A 20,405-nucleotide genomic window follows, 5' to 3' on the forward strand; every position below is an offset into this window, starting at 1 on the left:
ATCGATCAACTCCCTCAGAAACACTGGCTGCTGGATGCAGCCCTGACTGGGCCATGGCATTGCTCCTGCTGGGACCAAAGCCAAAGGTTCTTGGGTAAAAGATCTTGCCCCTCTGATCAGGATCAGACTAATTGCCATATTTAGGGTCAGGAAGGAATTTTAACCCATGGTCATATGACCTGGAGGGGGTGGGGGGTTGCCTCCTTCTGTTCTGGGAGTTGTTTCCCTCTTCCTGGGATCTCTCAAGTATATTTTAACAAACTGCAGCAGCAGGACATTGGCCACCATGATCCCCCTGCTTTATCTGTGTCAGGTTTGGTGTTATGTCCTGTGATTGTATCAGGGTTGACTGGGAAGTTTTACCAATAGGTTGTTTGGACAGGGGTGATCCTGCCTCCTGCAGGAGGTTAGACTACATGATCACTGGAGGTCCCTTTCAGTCCTACTTTTCTATGATTTCTATGATGTCATGGACCCATTGAAATCAATGGGAGTTTTGCCATTGATTTTACTGGGGTTGGACTTTCACTCCTGATCCTGTCTATAACACAGCTGTAGACTACCCACCCTCCATGCCCTCAGCCCTACCCAAAAGACTTCAGTGAGATACAGCTCATGGCAAATCGTACCACAATAGGTGCCTCCATCAGCTTGAGATACTTGTGGATGTTGAGTGTGCTCAGTGGCTGCTCCATGGGAGTCCTTCTGCATGGCTGTGTTGGATCCATGACACGCTTACAGTGGCAGAAGAAGAGCTGAGCAGATAATCCATCAGCATCCTCAGTGCTGTGGGGGGGGGGGGAGAAAAAAAAATTATATATATAGGCTGTACTCGATACTGAATTTAATACCCCCTGAGGAGGGCAGGGCAGGGTTCAGGGCTTCTCCGCCCCCTTCCATGGGGTTCCCAGGTCATGTTCACATAGCAAGATCAAATGCTGATTTGCTGTAGGCCACATGCAGATGAAGAGTGAGTGAACTGGAAGATCTGAGGAAGGGCAAGTGTGTCCAAAAGCTTGCAAATAAAGGCTTTTTTTTGCAAATATCTAGTTGATCTAATAAAAAAAAAAAAAAACAAACACCACCTCTGTCATGAGTTCTGATTCCTGGAAAATCTAGGCTCTTTCCCAGCTCTACTACTGGTTTCTGGATCACCCAAGGCAAGTTGCTTCCTCTTTCTGTGCCTCAGTTTCCCCCTAGATAAATCTGGGACAACAGCACCAGTCTCGTTGAAAAGGCTGTGTGTCTCCATGTCTGATAACATCTGGATAGGGGACTAATCCTGATGAATCCTGCTTTTGCAACAGGACGGCCACAGACAACCAAATCCTAAATTGGTGTCGTGCCAGAGGTACCAAAGGCTTCCTCCAGGTAACTGGCCAGATAATTCTGCTTTTTCCTAGTGCAAGGAGAACAAGAGCATTACATGGGCATGCAGAAAGAATTCAAAAGGCCAAGGCATGAACTGAGATGCAGCTAGCAAGGGACAAAAAAAGAGAGTACTCTGCAAGTATGTCAGGACTAAGAGGAAAATCAAGGATTGTGCAGGTCCCTTCCTGAATGTTCAGAGTAATTAAACAGGGGGTGAAGCAGAGAAGCCTGAAGTATTTATTGCATTTTTTAATTTCAGTCTTCATGAAAAATGTCAGCAAGGAGATGATGAGCAGAGTTGGGAGCCAGGAGAACGAGCAGCCTAGACCAGAGGAAGACCAGGTAAGAGACGATGCAGAGAAGCTGGAGGCTTGCTGGATTGCTAATTGGCTGAAGGGTCGTACTCAGAGGGTGGTGGTAGACAGGTCATATTCGACCTGGGGGAAGTGGGCAGCAGAGTCCCCCAGGGCTCGGTCCTTGGGCCCGCACTGTTCAATTTCTTTATCAGCGATTTGGACGACAGGGTGAAAAGCAGCCTGTTCAAATTTGCTGATGATACCAAAATCTGGGGTGAGGTGGGCATGCTAGTAGGGAGGGAAAGACTGCAGAAAGACCTGGATAGGTTGCAGGGGTGGGCTAACAAAAACAGGATGCGTTTCAATACGGACAAGTGCAGGGTGCTGCACTTGGGCAGTAGTAACCGGCAGCACACTTATACGATGGGAAACTCCATTCTTGAGAGCACGGTGGCAGAAAGGGATCTTGGAGTCATCATTGACTCCAAGATGAACATGGGCCGACAATGCGAAGTCACGGTCGGCAGGGCTAACCGGACCCTATCGTGCACCCACAGATGCATCTCAAGTAGGGCCAAGGAAGTGATCCTCCCCCTCTATGCAACACTGGTCAGGCCACAGCTGGAGTACTGTGTCCAGTTCTGGGCGCCGCACTTCAAGAGGGATGTGGACAACGTGGAGAGGGTCCAGAGGAGGCCACCCGCATGATCCGGGGACAGCAGGGCAGACCCTACAATGAGAGGCTACGGGACCTGAACCTGTTCAGCCTTCACAAGAGAAGGCTGAGGGGGGAGCTTGTGACCGTCTATAAACTCACTAGGGGGGACCAGAAAGGTTTGGGGGAGACCTTGTTTCCCCTAACACCCCCCGGGATAACAAGGAATAACAGCCACAAGTTGTTGGAGAGCAGGTTTAGATTAGACATCCGTAGGAACTACGTCACAGTCAGGGCGGCTAGGATCTGGAACCAACTTCCAAGGGAAGTGGTGCTGGCTCCTACTCTGGGGGTCTTTAAGAAGCGGCTCGATGCCTACCTGGCTGGGGTAACTTGAGCCGTTTCCCTCCTGCCCAGGCAGGGGGTCGGATTTGAAGATCTACAAGGTCCCTTCCGACCCGACTTCTATGATTCAGGTTGGAAGAGCCAGAAGGGGTGCACCCAAGTGTATTGAAGGAATTGGCTGAGGTAATTTCAGAGCCATTGGCTATCCTCCCTGAGAACTCATGGAGGTTAAGTGAGGTCCAAGATGACTAGAAAATGGCAAATGAAGTGCCTGTCTTTTAAGAAAGGGAAAAGAAGGATCTGGGGAATTACAGACCAGTTAAGGAGTCTATTGTGAAGCACCTAGAGGAGAACACAGTGATTGGGAACAACCAGCATGGACTCAGCAAGAGCAAGTCATGCCAAAGTTACAGGTTCTGTGGTGGGTGGAAGAGCAGAGGATGTGATATACCTTGACTTTAGCAAGGCTTTTGACACTGTTTTCCATGACATCCTCATTAGTAAGCTAAGGAAATACAGACTAGGTGAAAGCGCTGTACGGTGGATACATAACTGGTTGGATCACCATATTTCATAAATAGTCATCGTGTATTGATCACAGGTGTTAAGAGGTGCATTTCCTGACCAGCAGAGTTGGGCCAAGTTCTGTTGGCCAACTTCCCTCATGTAGAGGCAGCTGTGCTTTGTTTTACTGCTAGAGATTTTCCCAGTTTTACCAAAGCAACACGAAGCATAGCTTGACTGGTATGGCCACATCCACCTCCTGCAGGAGGCACTGTGAGGGCTCATTCAGTCCCATATGAGGTGCTCAGACACTGAAATAATATGGGCCATTTAAAGTGAAGATATATGGACCAAAGCAGGCTGGGAAAAAAAGAAATCGCTTTTAATATCGAATGGAGTTAAGCACCCTCATCCCTCCCAGGGGAAGTCAGGCCCACCTCTTTTCAGCTAAACCCCACTGTTCTCAGTGGAAAGTAAGGGTCTGGAGGCCCTGGGGGATCTGGGCTTCAGTGTCTCTCAGGGTCAAGTCCGCAGCTTGGTCTGATCTTCAGCATCCACTCCCTATGTGGCAGTTGTGGGATTACAACCCTCAACAGTATGAGTGGCTCTATGGGTGAACCCTGATATGCCTCTTCTGCATGATTACAGGGTTAAACCATAAGAGTTTAAAATACCAAGGCACAATATGGCAAGTGATGGGCAAAACCCTACAGTTTAGGCAGTACAACCGAAAGGAGGAGGGTTGGTTTCAGGGCACTGGGATACAGGCAGTCCTCAACTTACAACGTTTCGCGTTACAACATTTATAAATTGATGCCCTGTTTCAACTTTCTGATGTCAGTTTAGACTTTACAACACTTGATCCGATGTGACGCCACACCAGCGAACAAACTCGCTGTGTCACCCATCTCCCTGGAGAACATCTGTCCAAACTTCCTTGGACGCTTTCTTTAAGAAAGCAGACAAGACTCCATAAAAACCTGCAGCCAAGACCCCTGAGAAGACTCCAGCCAAGAGCCCTCCAAAAAGTCCAGCAAAGTCACCTCAAAGAAGTCCTTCCAAATCAATACGATTGCTATTTACAATATAAATACATTGATGTAGCTATATTACTCATGTATAATTGATCAAGTACAAAATTCTGGGGTATTTTTGGTGAAAACGGTATCGGGCCTTGGTTCAGGAACAAACCCCCCATTTATAACATTGTTTCTTATGAGAAAATTGGTTCCCAGTTACAATGTTTTGTGGTTTTCAGGAACCAATTGTGTCATAAGTCTGAGGACTGCCTGTATTTGCAAAACAGGCAGTCAGGCTCACGTGTCCCTCCTTGTCAACTGTTGTCATTTGCTGTACAAACTGGTGAGATTCCTCAAATGTGTCCCTCTTCAGAGAGACCTCAACAAACTGGAGGTTTGGACCAAAGAAATCTCATGAGGTTCGATGATCCATTGAGGTCCCTTCCGACCCTAGCATCTATGAATCTAAGTAGAAAGTCCTGCATTTAGGATGTAACAACCCCATGCACCGGGACAGGCTGGGCAGCAGCTCTGTAGATAAGGACGTGGGGGTGACAGTGGACAGTAAGCCAAATATAAGCCACCAGTGGAGAAGAAGGCTAACAGCATACTGGGCTGCATTAGTAGAAGCGCTGCCAGCAGATCAAAGGAAGTGATTCTTCCCCTCTATTTGGCACTGGGGAGGCCACATCTGGAGTCCTGCGTCCAGTTTTAGGCCCCCCACTACAGAAAGGATGTGGACAAATTGGAGAGGGTCCAGTGGAGGAGAACAAAAACAGTTTGGAGGCTGGGGCAGATGACTTGTGAAGAGAGGCTGAGGGGACTGGGCTTATTTAGTCTGGAGAGAAGACTGAGAAGGGATTTAACAGCAGCCTTCAGCTCCCTGCCAGGAGGTTGTAAAGAGGATGGAGCTGGGCTGTTCTCAGTGGGGGCAGATGACAGAACAAGGAGCAACGGGCTCAAATTGCAGCAAGGGAGGTTTAGGTTGGACACTAGGAAAAGCTCTCACCAGGAGAGTAGTAAAACACTGAAACAGGTTACCCAGAGAGGTGGTGGAATCTCCATCTTTGACCCACTAGACAAAGCCTTGGCTGGGATGGTGTAGTTGGGGCTGGTCCTGCTTTGAGCAGGAGGCTGGACTAGATGCGACTGCCAGAAGTCCCTTCCAACCCTCATTGTCTACGATTCTATGAACACTTTCAGTTGGGCACAAGGGCAAAGGCTTGTGCCACTGCTGCAAGAACCGAGTGATGACAATGTGCACCTAAATTTCCAGCAGCTGGTATCAAAAGAAAGATTCTCACTTCCTGCCCAGCCCTGTGAGGCTATATCTACACAACCTCCAAACCAAGCTCAGGACTGCCTCTCAAACAAGCCTCAGGACCCTTCTAAGCCATTTACTTTGCCAATAGCCAGGCTTTGGCATGCATGGAGCCGGACAGAGTGGACAGGGCTCATTTCTTACCTTTAGCCCCAGGTTCAGCAGGGAGGGGGCACAGACTTGGCCTAACACAAAAATAGAGCAAGTTCAGACCAACCCCTTTCTCTGTGGGCTGTACATACCTGACACTCTTCAGCAGCGACACTTCAGTGGTTAGAATAAACTGGTGAGCAGTGCCGTACACAAAAGCTGCTTCCATGACTGCTCTGTGCTCTGAAACAAAATGTGTTCTGGTCCATATGGGGTAGGTAGTCTAATGAATACCATATAACATACCCCTGAATAAAACATGTACCTTGTTTTCTGAAAGTCATAAAAAGAGGGAAACAAGTTCTTTCCTTTAGAGTCTTTGCTGGGAAGGGGAGCGCGGTGGGGGAAAAAATAAAATAAAAGGTCCACAGCCAACAGCTAGCGAGAGGTTTAAGTGGCAAAAACCACTGTTGCTGTATTTCCTCAATTATAAAATGTGTGCCTCAAATTTATAAACAGATGAATCTTTTTGGGGGGGGGCAGGGAATATGCATATCCATGTAAGAAAATACAGTCTGTTCTGATTCCATCCCACTCCCAGCGCACAGATACCCTGGACCAGTTTTCAACATCAGTATTCAAGAAAACATCGCTATCTATTTACCCACTTGATTTGTAAGCCTGTCCGTAAAATATTCGTGGTGAAAGAGATTGTTTTAACAGTGAAGCCAAGCAAAATATCTGCCAGAGATTGTCTAGGTACATCTGATCCTGCCTCTAGGGAATGGCCTAGATGAGCTGTTGGGGTCCCTTCCAGTCCTACATTTCTGGTTCTGTGCTGGGATGCCGGACTGGGTCAGAAATTCAGTCCTGTACAACCAAAGTAAAATCCTACTGACAGGAAATGAAACTGAATGGGTAACTGTAGTACCTGCTGTTCCAATCGCTGGTACGTAGGCAAAGACGACATTCAGTCTTCCCTTCAGGGAATTTTCTAGATTCTGATGATCCACAGCCGATGCAATATATTTAACTTCATTAAAGAGAAGTGCACTGGGGAGACACACAAATCTCATTCATACTGGTCTCGTTTAAGGGGAAAAAGAAAACCTGCACTCACTGAACCACTACAGGCGGGTACATCTCTGCATCCCCACCTGCACTTGCAAATCAGGAACAGAGAACAAGCGCTTGGATTCACACCTATAACTCACACTGTGGGTAGAGATTTTGCAGGGCCAAACTACTGGTCCAGATGGAGCTATTTTACTGTTCTAGACAAAATTAAATTTTTCTGCCCTTCTCCACCACATTTGCATAGCAACCAATCAAAGCCACCAATAACTCAGGAACTTCTCCTCCTCAATTCCTTCCTCTGGGAACTTCTCCCCAATTCCTCCACCCTGGGCTGCTGTCTGGTTTGTCCACTGAACAGGCCAGCCTGGCCCAAGCCCACCACATAGAAAGAGGGCAGGCAACAAATGTAAGTACAAAGGAAATGATTCACATGGATGGAGCTGGTCTCTACTTACAACAGGACATTGGCTACTATAGCGTTCACGTTGAACAAGGCATCCGTAGGGAATTCTCTGAGCAATATGTTCCCTCTGGGGAAGACAAGCCAAGAAAGAACACAGATAGACAAGACAGACAGATGCATGGGTTATTCATCATTTTAGCTGTGCTAACTGTTTCTTGGTATCTTTTCTTTTAAAGCGAACAAGTACCATTATGATCAACTTGTCTGATCGCTGGCAAAACCCAGACCTCAGAGTTCCTGCACTTCCGAGAGCAAATAAGAGGCTCATCAGCAAAAGAAATCACTAGAATGGAAGAATAAAGCATTCTTGCAACATGAGTCTAAGTCAATGGGAGCTGCGAGCCTAAATCTCCTAAGATGCTTTTAAAAGTCCCATTGCATGATGTCCAAGAGGCTTCTGCTCTGATAATACAGGATCAGCCCTAGGGTTATCCCTACATTTCTAGAGCACATGTGTTAGTTCAACAACTCAGCAGGAACATCTCAAAGAGAAGAAGTCTGTTTCTGGACCAAAACCAAAGACCCCAGAAGTCCATGGGAGTCTTCAACCTAACTTCAGCGGGCGCAAATGTACGTTCTGTGTGGTACGCAGCCCCCTTTCATGGCCAGGCTATGGTTGCCACCTGTGAAGTAGCACTGGCTGGGAATTCTCCAGCATAATGTTCTCAAAGGCCAATGCAGTTTCCACCAAGGCAAAAAAAAACTTTCCACAGAGAAAATCTGCATTTTGCCAAAACGTTTCAAGTTTTCCCATTGAGAAAACAGAAATAAAAGATTTCATTTCCAAGAGGAACCAAAGCAGCCAAGCTGGCTGCAGCGCTTCAGGGACTTTTTGTTCAAAACACCTTCATGCCTCCCCATCCCCATTCTCATCTAGGGGCTACTCTAAGGCCGGACTATATTTCCCATAATGTACCCCAGCTTCTGCACTGCTCCATTTGTACATCACAGGAGTCACATGATCATAATCCATTATGGGAGATGCTGCCTGTTATCTCCCCCACTGCGAAATCCTAGTCTAGTCATCTTCCCCGTTCTCCTTAAACTCCCTTGCTTGTTAGACAACAACACTTGCTCTAGCACCTCTTTCAAACTCTGTGTCCAATGGCTGCAGCTGGCTCAGATAAACAGCTATTTCATCCAGGATAATGTCAAGAAATGTATTTCCATCAGGAAAATTGTATTAAAATGTTCCCAGGTAGCTAACCACGAGGTACCCAAATGCCTTCCAACTGACTCATCCAGTTCTGTTCCCAGAGCTCTTCCTCTGACATCCTTCCAGGGATACAGGACCACTAGTACAAAGTCTCACTGGTACAAAGTGAGACAGCTCTATTGAAGCCAACTACACCAGTGACAGATGAAGCCACTGTATTTTCCCAGTGAGCCCCATATGCCAAGACAAAGTAGGCAAGACTTTCAGTATCCATTCCACCTGGCCATACACTGGCCGGGAAGACACGTGGAGCAGAGTTCAGAAGAACCACCAGAGCAACAAGGTGCCAAACAGCCTTCCAACAGTAACAGACAACCTAACCAGGTTTAAGAGGCACCTTGACTGATTTCTGAAGGAAATGAAATGTTGAGGGTCAGTGATTCAGGAGGTCCCTTCACACCCCATGTTCCTATCCACCAAAGCCAAGATTTGCACTTGGCATCTTTCATGCCGATTCTTCCCTGGAAGGCAGAGGTTTCCTCCCTGCATTCTCAGAAGAACGCAGCAAACCAGCTACAAACTGAAGCAGGGTCTCGTCACAGCTCTTCACCCAAATCTAGGGTTGCCAACTCTGTTTGAATTTATTCCAGGAGGTTTCCGGAGTACAATTATGCCCGCGTGCATCAGTTATGGCTTACAGTGAGTAGACTTTACATCAGGAAGGCAAATGCACATTACTATTACATTTAAAAAACCCACTGGACTACTGTAACAGTTATATTCAACATTTAATATTTATTTTAATGAATGCCCTATTATTTATCTCCCGAGTGACTCTCGGCAGTCTCCTGGAGACTTATATCTAATTCCTGGAGACTCCAGGGCAATTCTGGAGGGTAGCAACCCTACCCAAGTTGGATATATACCCATTGTTACATTTCTCTTGGACCCGCTGTGTCACAGGGTTTTCTTAACACCTTTTAACAGAGTCATAGTCAGGAACAATCCAGCATGTTTTCTGTAGTCCCTACCGTACAGTGACAGTCTGCTGACTTACCTGAACAGATACGCTTTCAGTAAGGTATTTTGCTTCCCACAATATCGTGATACATCTTCTTTAGGACAATTCACCTGGCCATTAAAACAAGTCATTATAAATTCAAATGTGAATGGAGCTACCAGTTCATGAAGTCACAACTATTTTATGATCCAAATGCATTAAGACTTATGGCCTTGTTCTACTCTACCTATTAGGTGGCCAAGTGTGATCCTGCTCCACTCTGCTCAAATCCCTGCAAAACAGCTAACACAAAAGGCAGAAATGGTCCCTTCTTGCTACCACTTTGGTGACTTTGCCTTAAAGGGTAAAACGATGGCATGTTACAAGAGTAGGAACTTCTTAAGCCACTTAGGCACCTAATAGATTAAATAGGACCTAGTCTCTACTGCACAGATACAATGCAATTAAGAACTAGTATTAATCGTATCCAGAGTTATGGGTAGAGTTTTAAAAGCACAATGGTCAGAAAACTCAAAATCATGCTTCTCCCAAAACACCCGATTGGCCCGTCTTGATTCTCAGGTTTTAAGACCAGGATGGACAGATCAATCATTTAGTCTGGCTTACTGCCTCCCAAAGACATGTAATTTCACCCAGTTACTCCTCTGTTGAGCCCAGCTGGTGGCTGATGGGTCACACTTCCATACCTGTGCCTGTGAAATCTGATCCAGTGGGAGGTGTTGTGGAGAATCCCGATTTTCAGTGTGCCTGGTAACAGTAACAGTGCATTTACCCTGCACTGCACAGGGTTTAAAATAATGGCATGGCCACACAAGTACATTCTCCCATGCACTGTGCAAGGAATCACAGTCTTCCATCACCCAGAGCATTCATTTCACTACAGCCACTGAAATAACATGCACCTTCATGTGCTCAATTTACCTCTTGGAGCTACACAACCCCTTTAGACCAGAGGAAGGGGCACTAAACAAGCTACATTTCTCTTGAACAGGCTGTGCTGATGCCCACTGACAGGGGCAGATCCAGAGGGGGTGCAGTAACCTGGCTGCAAACCCCTGTTGGACTGGGCCACACCATGAGCACCTCTGGGGACTTTTTAAAGTTCCCAAAGTACATAAGAATCTTCCCTTCCCCTCTCTCTTCCCAACTCCGGCTCCAGCAACACAATCTGTGGACACTGGTGGTTGGGAGGTGGAGATTCTGGGAGGAGATTCAGCAGCCTCTGCAGTGCCCGTAGCTTCTCCTGCACCCTGCTTTGCTAAGTCCTGGATCTGCCCCTGCCCACTGATGCTAGGGACATACCATATACAAGTAAATAGCCCTCTAAAATTGGCAGGGGTGTCCGATGTGGGGAAGTTGACTTTTCTGCACTGAAACAGAGACAGAGAGGAATATCAGAGCACACCTCCTGCTTGCTTATGGCTGCCAGAATGGCTGTGGCTTGTCTCTTGCCCAGCAAAAGGGACAGAGTGCTGTGCTAGTCCTCTTGCAGCCATAGCAATTGGCTGAGCTCTGTAGTTTGTGCTCAATGGAGCAGGTCAAATGAGCTGCTGCATGCAGCCTGTAGTATCCTGATGAAGCTTATCGTGGGGAAACAACACTTTATTGCACTAGTTACAGGCACTTATATAAGGAACTATTTGCCAAAAAGGCTCTGGGGCTGAGACTTGTTTCTGTCCTGCCACACCAGAAGTTCCTGCTGCTTCACCCAGACTGTCTGCGAGGATACCATAACTTCCTGGACACACTGTGTTTCCAAGACTTACTCTATGTCACGCAGTTGGCTGTGGCTCAGGAAAAATCTTTTCTTGCACATTGCACCTTCCAAAAACAAGGCGTGCGAGTTGTTTGGGGGTGTGTGGCATGCAAGAAAGTACAGTAATCCTCCAAGGTCTAGAGCACCCTGATAATGGAGAAATCTGTGCATCCCAGCTATCAAAAATAAATCACACTGGAATTTACCTTCACAACAGAAATCCCGTAGTCCTGGAGAGGTTCCACAGAGCTTTCTATCTGTTCCAGGAATGGACGGACACCTGGAGAAACAAACACAAACGAAAAGGGGTTTCATCGTATTTGTGTAACAAACAGATACAGAGGACAAAACCCAATGTCACTTTAACCATCTGGGCCGGGCTGTGACACCCTCCTTAAGCAATAACTCACTCCACAGGAATCCCATTGACTTCAGTAGGACTGTACATGATATAATGCATGTCTGGTATTACAGTCTGTCCCTATAATAATTTGGCCCTCTTGCCTCAGTTTCCCATATTACAGAGAGGAGAACTACTTTTCCCCCCCACCCTCAATCTTATCAATCTTGTAGAGGGCTTCAGCATGGGGGGGAAATCCTTGAATCAGCACAGGCTCCCTCCTGACATCAATGTGACCTTGTTGGGAAGCAAATGCAGAATCAGGGCCTTTGACTGCCAGTTCTTCTGGCCCATGGCACTCTCTTGCTATGTTTATGTACAGCACCTAGCACAGGAGGGCTGTGCTCTTGCTTGAGACCTCAGACTGCTCCTGTAATGGAATGATGATGAAGATGAGAAAGGAAGGTGAGAAACTTTTTCTTCAAGTGCCTGCTATCTTTGCATCTAGCTATAACCATTTCCATAACAAATAACCAGCACTAAAAAAGTGGAGTGTAAGAAATCATAGAAAAGTCAGGCTGGAAGGGACCTTCAGAGGTCATCTAATCCAACACCTTGCCTGAGGCAGGATCATCCCTATTCAAAACATCCTATACAGATGAAAGGAAAGAGCTTTGAAATATTATTAAAAGAAAAAAAAGGAGCATTGCTAGCTACAGTCTGTTCCCATCTTTAAGTACATATCTTAAGTCTAACAACTGATGGACAGCCTCAGCTAGGCAAGCTTTAAGGCCAGGTGAAGCAGATGGCAGCTGACCCTAGCGAGAATTTAGGGGCAGTAAAAAAGCAAATTTGCAGAAAGCCACATATAATTTACTGGAGACAATTGTTTCCTGCTCAAATTGTTAATGTTTGGAACCTGTTGTTAGCCAACAGCAAGTGGCAGGTAGTGCTTTCTACCTGCACAATTCGTTCCCTGTCTGGTTGTTTCGAAGATCCTAGAGCAGTTTGTATTTGTCTGTATGTGTAGCCAGCCAGCAGGCTTCCCCAGTAGTGCAAATCGTCCTGATGGACACTGACAGCAATGCTGCCAATTCTTTACAAACAAGGAAATGTGTTTTTTTTGAAGATGAGCATTGCAAAAGAAAGGCAGAAAGAAGCCAACAGTACAGAACATGGTCGAATGCATTCTCAACTCAGCTGTTTTGCTTCTGACTGCTGCATTTTCCCATCCAAAATGATCATACAAATAACGGTGCACCTACTTCTGAAGACAGCTTCCTTCGTAAAGGAAGTTTTAATTTTTTCTGATAGATCTAAAAGAAAAGAGCAAGAAGAAAGTGCTGTAACCAATGAGGCAGCTCCATCCGTGGATGCAGGTATGTCTTCGAGCAATAGTAACTCGATGCAACTGCACTGTTATTCAAGGAATAAGAAAGAATCTACAGAAGAGGCAATTTGGAGTGATGTTCTAAGAGATCCACACAAACGGCCTTTGCTTGTGAATGTTGGACCAGTGCAAACAAACTGTAAGGATTTCCCTTTGGACATAGATGAAGGAAAATATCCAGCTTTCCATTTTCCACACCAGCTTTCAAAGAAAGAACAGGGCTCCTGTCTCTATTCCGCTTCAGCTGTTTCTGTTTATTGCTTCTGCTGCAAGTTATTTAACTCCAGAGACTTTGTTTTATCCAGGAATGGTGTTCAAGACTTTAAAAACATATTGAATAGCCTAGTGAAACATGAGAAATCAGCAGAGCGTGCAAGCGCATGAAGGGAGACTTACAAATCAGATTGAAGCAAGATTGTATGACTGATAAAAAAAAAAAAAAAAAAAAATAATCAGCACTGGACTATTTCTTTGGTAGAACACAGGGAAACTGTTTTGGAAAGTCAGACTTGATCAGACTACCGAGAGTGGAAAACCTTCCCCTGTGAGGTTCAGTGCATTGGTGCCATTCATCTCCCAATGGGATTGTTTTAAATTTCTTTCTTGGAAGATAAGAAAGTGGACTTTCCTGGGAGATAAAATCTTATGAAGAAAGAACACCGCTGACACATTATCTCAAAGGAAATTCGTAATCATTACCTCGGCCAAAATAGTCCAGATGCAATTACTTAAATTCTTGAGAACATGATCAAGAAGGGAATGCTTTCTGCCTTGAAAGCTGTCGAGTGTCATTCTGTTGTATTTGACTGCATGCATCAGATTAATACGCAAAAAGAGGACAATGATTGTTAGATTTTTTCCCCTGTGGGAGCAGCCAGAGAAGCAAGAGAGCAGTGCTATGATCCAAGAACATTTTGTTGGACTTTTTGAACATGAGAAATTCTCCTAGCACTGGCATGATAGCTCTCCTTGAACGTTTAAAAAAAACCTGGAAAAAGTCACCAGTTTGAGAGGTCCTGGTTATGGCAATGGAGCAAATATGATAGGCAAAGACCACGTCATGCAAAAAGAAATTCAGTACCTTAACAAGAGAGCAATTTTGATACAGGAAACATCCTTTGAATCTTGTATGCAGCAACATCACCAGTAACTGTCCTCAGTTGTGGAATTTTTGAACATCATTCAAAGCGTTTGTAGGTTTTTTTGTAGCCTAAATCACAGCAGTTGTAATGCTCTGGTATGTGACTAACCTGTTTCCAAAACTCTTATGAGAAACAAGATGAAAAAGCAGAATTGATATGATCCATGTATTTTTCCCCAAGTTTCAGAAGTCTACGATGCTGCCGTTTCAGCTACCAGCGATTCAAGCCTAAACATCCTATGGAAGCCAAAGCTCGAAACCATACCAAACTACTTGCTCTCTAAATCTGTGACTACAAACTCCTGTGGTATTTTAACATGAAAACCTGGCAAGCAAAATGCTTCCTGCAGCCGAAGTGGCCATCAAACAAACTACGTGCCAGTTCTTCTTGTACATGATTCACATGTGGCCTCATTGATGCTAAGGGAACTGGTTGGTGAACTGGAAAGTGAAGCTAGGCTCCTACAAGAAAAACATCAAACCAAAGTACAAATCAAAGAAAGAATGATTCATAGATGTTAGGGTTGGAAGGGACCTCAATAGATCATCGAGTCCGACCCCCTGCATAGGCAGGAAAGAGGGCTGGGTTCAGATGACCCCAGCTAGATGCCCATCTAACCTCCTCTTGAAGACCCCCAGGGTAGGGGAGAGCACCACCTCCCTTGGGAGCCCGTTCCAGACCTTGGCCACTCGAACTGTGAAGAAGTTCTTCCTAAAATGATTGATAACAAGGCCAGAGATGAACTGCTAACTGATCCAGACGAGACCATTAAAGGTTACATTTTTTCTAGGGGTGCACCGATATTTTCTCAACTGATACTGATAGCCGACTATTCACCAGGTAAATTGGCCGATATCGATCCAATAACCGATTTGCAGGAGCGCAGCCAGGCAGTGTGGTAGCAGCTCCCTGCAGGTAAGTCTGTGGAGGTGAAGGGGCATGGGGGTGCAGATCAAGGCCCCCACAGTGAGGGAGGGAGTGGAGCAGGGGCTGGAGGTGCTGCCCAGACAGGGTGGTGAACAGGACCCCAGGGCCAGGGCAGGGAGCAGGATGGAGCTGCGGGTGGCTCATCCAGGGGATCAGTGTCCTGGCGCTTAAAAATGACAGTGAGGGTGCTTGAACTAAAGCTTCTTAAATGAACTTTAGTTCAAGGCACCACCACCACCATTTTTAAGTGAGGAAACACTTTTAGAACTAGAACTGAGCAGGGCAAGGGTGGAGGCAAGCTGCCCGCTGCAGGCTGGGGGCTCTCTGCCCTGCTGCCTTTGCCATGCCAACAGCACATTCCCTGCCTGCCTGGCAGAGGGGGGCACAACTCACCGCCCCCAGTGCCGCTGCCGGGTGGGCAGGGGACACACAGCTAGTGTGTCACTCCTGGGGCAAAGGCAGCAGGGCGGAGAGCCTGAGCCCACAATGAGCAGCCCGTATCCGCCCAGCCCTGCACACAAATCTAGGGGGCACATGCATGCCCATGCCTCCCCCAGGGTACACGCAGCAGCAGACAGCTGCCCCCACTCCCCCATGGCTGCATCTTGCTCCCAGCCCTGCAGCCCCATTCACCACCCTTGCTGGGCAGCGCCCCCAGCTCCAGCCCCTGCCCCACTCCCTCCCTCACCGTGGGAGCCACAATCTGCCCCCACCCCCAAGCCCCTGCCCCTCCACAGACTTACCTGCAGATGCTGCTCTCCAAGCTGCTCAGCTGCATTCCTGGCTGCATGCATGCATGAGGCTGCATGCGTGCATACAACATCCAGGGGCCACAGCCAGGAGGCATATTATATTTATCAGTACATTATGGGCTACACCAGCCAAAAAAAGCCAGTAAGCTTAATTTTCCTTTTATCAATGCTGATCTGATATGGCACTGATATATCAATGCACCTCTACTTTTTTTTTTTTTTATTAAGGGTACTAGCATGTTGTCCCTTGAAAGACTTCTATAATTTGAAGAACACCACAGCATTATAGAAAGAGATGGAAGGGACCTCAGGAGGCCGTGTAGTCCACCCTCAGCTCAAGACAGGATCAGCCCTCTAAATCATCTCAGCCAAGTGTTTTTCTAACCTGCACTTAACTTCTTCCAATGACAGAGCATCCATGAGATGTTCAGGTTTATTATCATCTCTCTAAAACATTGAAAACACTCCACAAAGAAGTAGAAGCCACGCTGGAGTTTGTGCGCGTTTGTCCTAATCCACTGAACCCATTCACCTGCATGAGTCTGCCACACACACAGAGCGCAGGTTCTCTTAAATATAAGCTTGTAGACCCGTATCTGCTTCCTGCAATGGCTCATTCTCGTCTGGGGAGCCTCACTTTAATTTTAGTTGAAAGCTGGTTTGTAGAGTGTCAACCTGAAAGATGCTGTGTACAAGTTCACGCATGTTAACGCAAGAAACACCAAATTCACTACAGCAGCCAGTCGCTGGTACCAAGTCTCGAGGAAAAGGCTTTCAAGGTTTGGTAGAGCTGACAGCAAAGTTCTTTGCTTCGTTTCCTAGTGACATTCTCCCCAGCAAATAAGCACAATTAATTCTCTTATGGGTCCACTGGCAAGTCAGGATCCTAACAGGCAAGGACAGCAACAACTCCTGCTGCCTATCCTGAAAGGTGGAGGGCATCCATCACAAAACATGGCAGCTGGACTGGCTCCTGCACCCATGGTTAGGCTCCACAGCATCCCTAATAAGACCAAGGGGGTTGCAATATAGTTCTATAGGACAGGAACTCTCCCCTGCCTTGCAGCAGGGGATCGTACTGCAGTTCTTAAAAGCCTTTTTTCCCCACCTGGGTTAGTTATGGGGCTTTGACTAGCTGCAAGCCGGTCCATGAGACCAGTTCCACACGGCCTTCCCCTGCCCCCAACAGTGAAGTCATGGGGATCTGAACAGCAGCATCGACTCCAGGCTCAGGGACTAACACAGGAACAATGGTAAGCGAGAGCCCATAGTCTGACACGCTCAGGCAGAATATGCGGGAGGGGGTGGATTAGCTTCTCATCCAAGAGATGAATCTGATCGGTTCTCTCCCGTAATGCAAGATTTACCACTTCCAAGAACTGCAGTCGCCTGGTTTCCCCGTTCCCAAAGATAGGACTTTTCATCTCTGCGCTACTATTCATTCTCACAGTTCCAGGAGACTCTCTCTCCAGTTGCTCACTTCTCCTGCCTGCCAAGAATAATGAAAACATGCAGGGAAAATACATACCATCGTGACTAAAATAAACCAGAGATGCTTTGCCGGGTTGCAAGCTACTGAAATACTCTTGGGGGCTCAGCTCCAGAAGCGCATTTGCATTCCTTGCTGAAGACATGCAACAGGAACATAACAGCAGGAAGGAGAAGCCCGGAGCCCATCTGTTCCTTTTGGACGACATGATTCAGTCTGTCAACAGCGCTGTGGAGGGAATAGCTGAAGAAAAAAAAAAATCCCCATTAAATACCGCTGCCTGCTGTTTACATTGCTCCCCAGGTCCATAACTATACATTACAAGTTTGACAAGTAAAATGTCAGCCTACTCTGCTAGAAATCTAGCAGGCGGTTCCAGTTTCAGCAGACATCATGCTGATTGCAATGCGAGCCAGCTCTGTTTTGTAGGAGTTATATTCGTAAGCGCTAAACCCATCGTGGTTTGGGGCTGTTTTTCTTTTTCTTGAGACAGTCCAGCACATGACACAGGGAGAACTTTACAAGCTGGTTTTGCTGTCATACAGACCCCCAGTTCTGGTTATCACCTGATTGGGATCAGAAAAGCTTCCCATACTTGACTGAGAGAGACTTTCATGAACAAAGGGTTTCAGAAAGGACAGGGCTGGTTCTCTGCTCGTTCCCCCTTTCCATCCACTCTGCCTGCCTGGTGTGAGGGGCAGCCGCCTGTGGGCAGGCAAGTGGGTGGAAGGCGTCCAGGAGCTGAAGCTGCAGCTCCATGTGCTGGGGCGGGAGCCCTCGGCTGCAGCTTCCCCCCATCCCGGGGCAGCGCAGCAGGGGCTGGAGGAGGAAGAGGAGTCACTGGAGGCAGAGCGAGCTGAGCACTACCTGGGCAGCTGCAGCAGCACGAGGAGCAGTGGTCCATGCTGGCTGGGGCCGGCAGGCACGAGCACCTGCATCTGCACCGCCTGGGCGTGCTGTGCTGTATGTGCTCCCCCCCTCACCCCAGCCAGCCCCCGGGAACTAGTGCACAGGTAGCCCGCCCACACACATGTGCACACCCCCGTCCTCCACCACATTCCTCGCACACACCCCCATACCTCCCCACACACAACCTACAAGAGAAATACCAAGCTATTATGCAACTGCCTCTACATACACTACTCAAAATACATAAATCAGGACAAAAATGTTGTTGTTGAAATACAATTAAAATACATTATAGTAGAGGTTTGACTTTTATAGATAAAAAGCAAATCGTATCCTACTTTGTTACAATGATATCTTCTAAAAGATTTTGTGTGTGTGGCCCTCGACAGCTCACCAAAACTCGTTAAGTGGCCCGCCAGCCGAAATAATTCCCCACCCCTGCCTTAAGAGTGACATCCCCCCGCAGGCCCTATACCAGCGGCTCTCAAACTGTGGGTCATGATCCCAAATGGGGTCACAACGTCAGTGGTTGTAGTCACGATAAACAGGGATAAACTGCTGCCGGGTGGGTAGGGGGCACCTCAGCTCGGTGGCCATCGTGGCGCGGTGGTCCCTCCCGCTGGGCTGTGGAGCCCCCGGGGGGAGGGCAGCAAGGAAAAAAGCCCCAAGTAAGTGGCAGACAGCCTGTATCCTTCCCCCCAGGGCTCTGCTCTGGCTGTGCCGCCTGCAGGGGAGGGGACGGGGGTAGGAGTCGGGCTCCACGCTCTGCTCCAGCTGCAGCAGCCACCGTGTCCCACAGGCAGAAGCCAGGGCTTGGATGCTGCTGGGGGGGGACATGGGACACAGAGGGGCTGCAGGTCCTAGCTCTGGGGCACCTGGGGTGGGGCAGGGCAGCAGCAGCTGCCCCCAGTGTGGAGAGAGCTGGGGCAGGTAAGCCTCCCTACCCCTCTCCCGGTCCCTCGGGTGGTCAGCAGGAGCTCCCCCCACCTCTGGCCCATGTGAGGGTATATTTATCTGCAGAATACTCAGCCACTAAGTGTCACCGCTCGTCCAAACAAGTGGGGGGTGTCTCTAGTGAGCAGGAGAGACAAAGGGGGAATTCAAGCTGCGTAGAAGTCCATTTATTTTCCAAGACAGTTGCAGCAGTTTCCATCAATAAGCATCCCCTGTTTAAGACTGACAGCAATGCCACGCGCTGTCACATGCTGCGCTGCCATCTCGCTGCTCGTACGAAACTCAAGAACAAACAAAGAAAAATGCTCCTCTCGAACGACCGAGCCGGATTTGCAGGTCCTCTTTCTGGGAGCTTGAACTTTGCCTTTCCTGCTCGCAGGGCAGAAAATAAAAGGACTTTCCAACTTTAACTGCACATTAATTCCACGTTCTAGTAAGCATCCCCACCACTGCCTGCAATGGCATCTGTCAGCTCCCCACTTTGCATCCCAGGGGCATAAAAATAGTATGCTCTCTTCACCAGCTCCTTACACTTGCCTCGCAAAACCAGGTATTTTTAACTATCTCCTGAAAAACAGAATGACACTTCACTGTTCCCTAGCAGCCTTTCAGAGGGTAAAAAACAGCGATAAAGCACAAGGAATCCAATCTAAAAGCCATGGCAAGCAACAGGAAGACTTCTACTGGCTTCCCCAGACCACACTTTGATATGGAAATTAAGCTATAGGAGTCTACTATGGAGCTGCAAAAGGAAATCAAGATGTTATTTTCATTTGAAAGGCTCTGAATATGTCCCCCCTGCTTGCACAGCAATGACTTTGCTGCTTTGTTCACCTGGGTGGTTCATGGTGTGTTGTTAGAAGGAACATTTGCTAGACAGCAACATCTTGAGTCTTGGAAGAAGTGCCACGCTGTACCCTGCACAGTGCAGGGGAAGCCAACTGTGCTCAGAGAGAGGCATGGGCAGATCTCGGCTTTTGAAAAAGGGCATGCAGAAAGCACAGTGCGCGGTCACATATTACACAACACCCATTTTTCTCCAGTTGAAAAAAAAACTATAAGCTTTGCTAATATTCCAGGGACCTCAGGCTGCCTTAACCAGATTATGATCAAAGCAAAAGAAAAAAAAAAAAAGCAAACTTACTAGAATGTGGATTAATTTGCAATATCGTATATTATGTATAAAATCACAACAAACTAGGCAAAACAATCAAAAGAGGTTGTTTCCTTAGTTCCATAGTTGCTAAAGATGCACCTTTTTCAGATTCATAAAACAAAATCTGGCCCAGAGGCTCTCTCCTCATCCCCAAGCGGTGCACAGCCCCACCTCTGGCAGCCCCCCAGCCCCTCCCTGGCACCCCATCAATGCCTGGCCTTTCTAGCCCTCCCTATTTCCTGTCTCCTGCCACCTCCCCTGCTTCCAATGCT

The 20,405-nt window shown here is 47.4% G+C and overlaps 1 protein-coding gene across 1 annotated transcript in view; it reads right to left on the reverse strand.

The window, feature by feature from the left end:
• Positions 1 to 20,405, reverse strand: part of TXNDC16 (thioredoxin domain containing 16) — a 70,289-nt gene that overhangs the window by 41,468 nt on the left and 8,416 nt on the right. The window contains exons 2-8 of the mRNA XM_014520500.2: positions 17,154 to 17,357; positions 11,281 to 11,354; positions 9,355 to 9,428; positions 7,134 to 7,208; positions 6,533 to 6,654; positions 5,754 to 5,844; positions 630 to 786 (exon numbers count right to left, since the gene is read on the reverse strand). Coding sequence (XP_014375986.1) covers positions 630 to 786; positions 5,754 to 5,844; positions 6,533 to 6,654; positions 7,134 to 7,208; positions 9,355 to 9,428; positions 11,281 to 11,354; positions 17,154 to 17,322 — 762 coding nt within the window. The 5' untranslated portion in view covers positions 17,323 to 17,357. The remainder of the gene's footprint in view (positions 1 to 629; positions 787 to 5,753; positions 5,845 to 6,532; positions 6,655 to 7,133; positions 7,209 to 9,354; positions 9,429 to 11,280; positions 11,355 to 17,153; positions 17,358 to 20,405) is intronic.

The sequence above is a fragment of the Alligator sinensis genome, unplaced genomic scaffold (assembly GCF_000455745.1).
Source record: "Alligator sinensis unplaced genomic scaffold, ASM45574v1 scaffold358_1, whole genome shotgun sequence".
Classification (NCBI taxonomy): domain Eukaryota; kingdom Metazoa; phylum Chordata; order Crocodylia; family Alligatoridae; genus Alligator; species Alligator sinensis.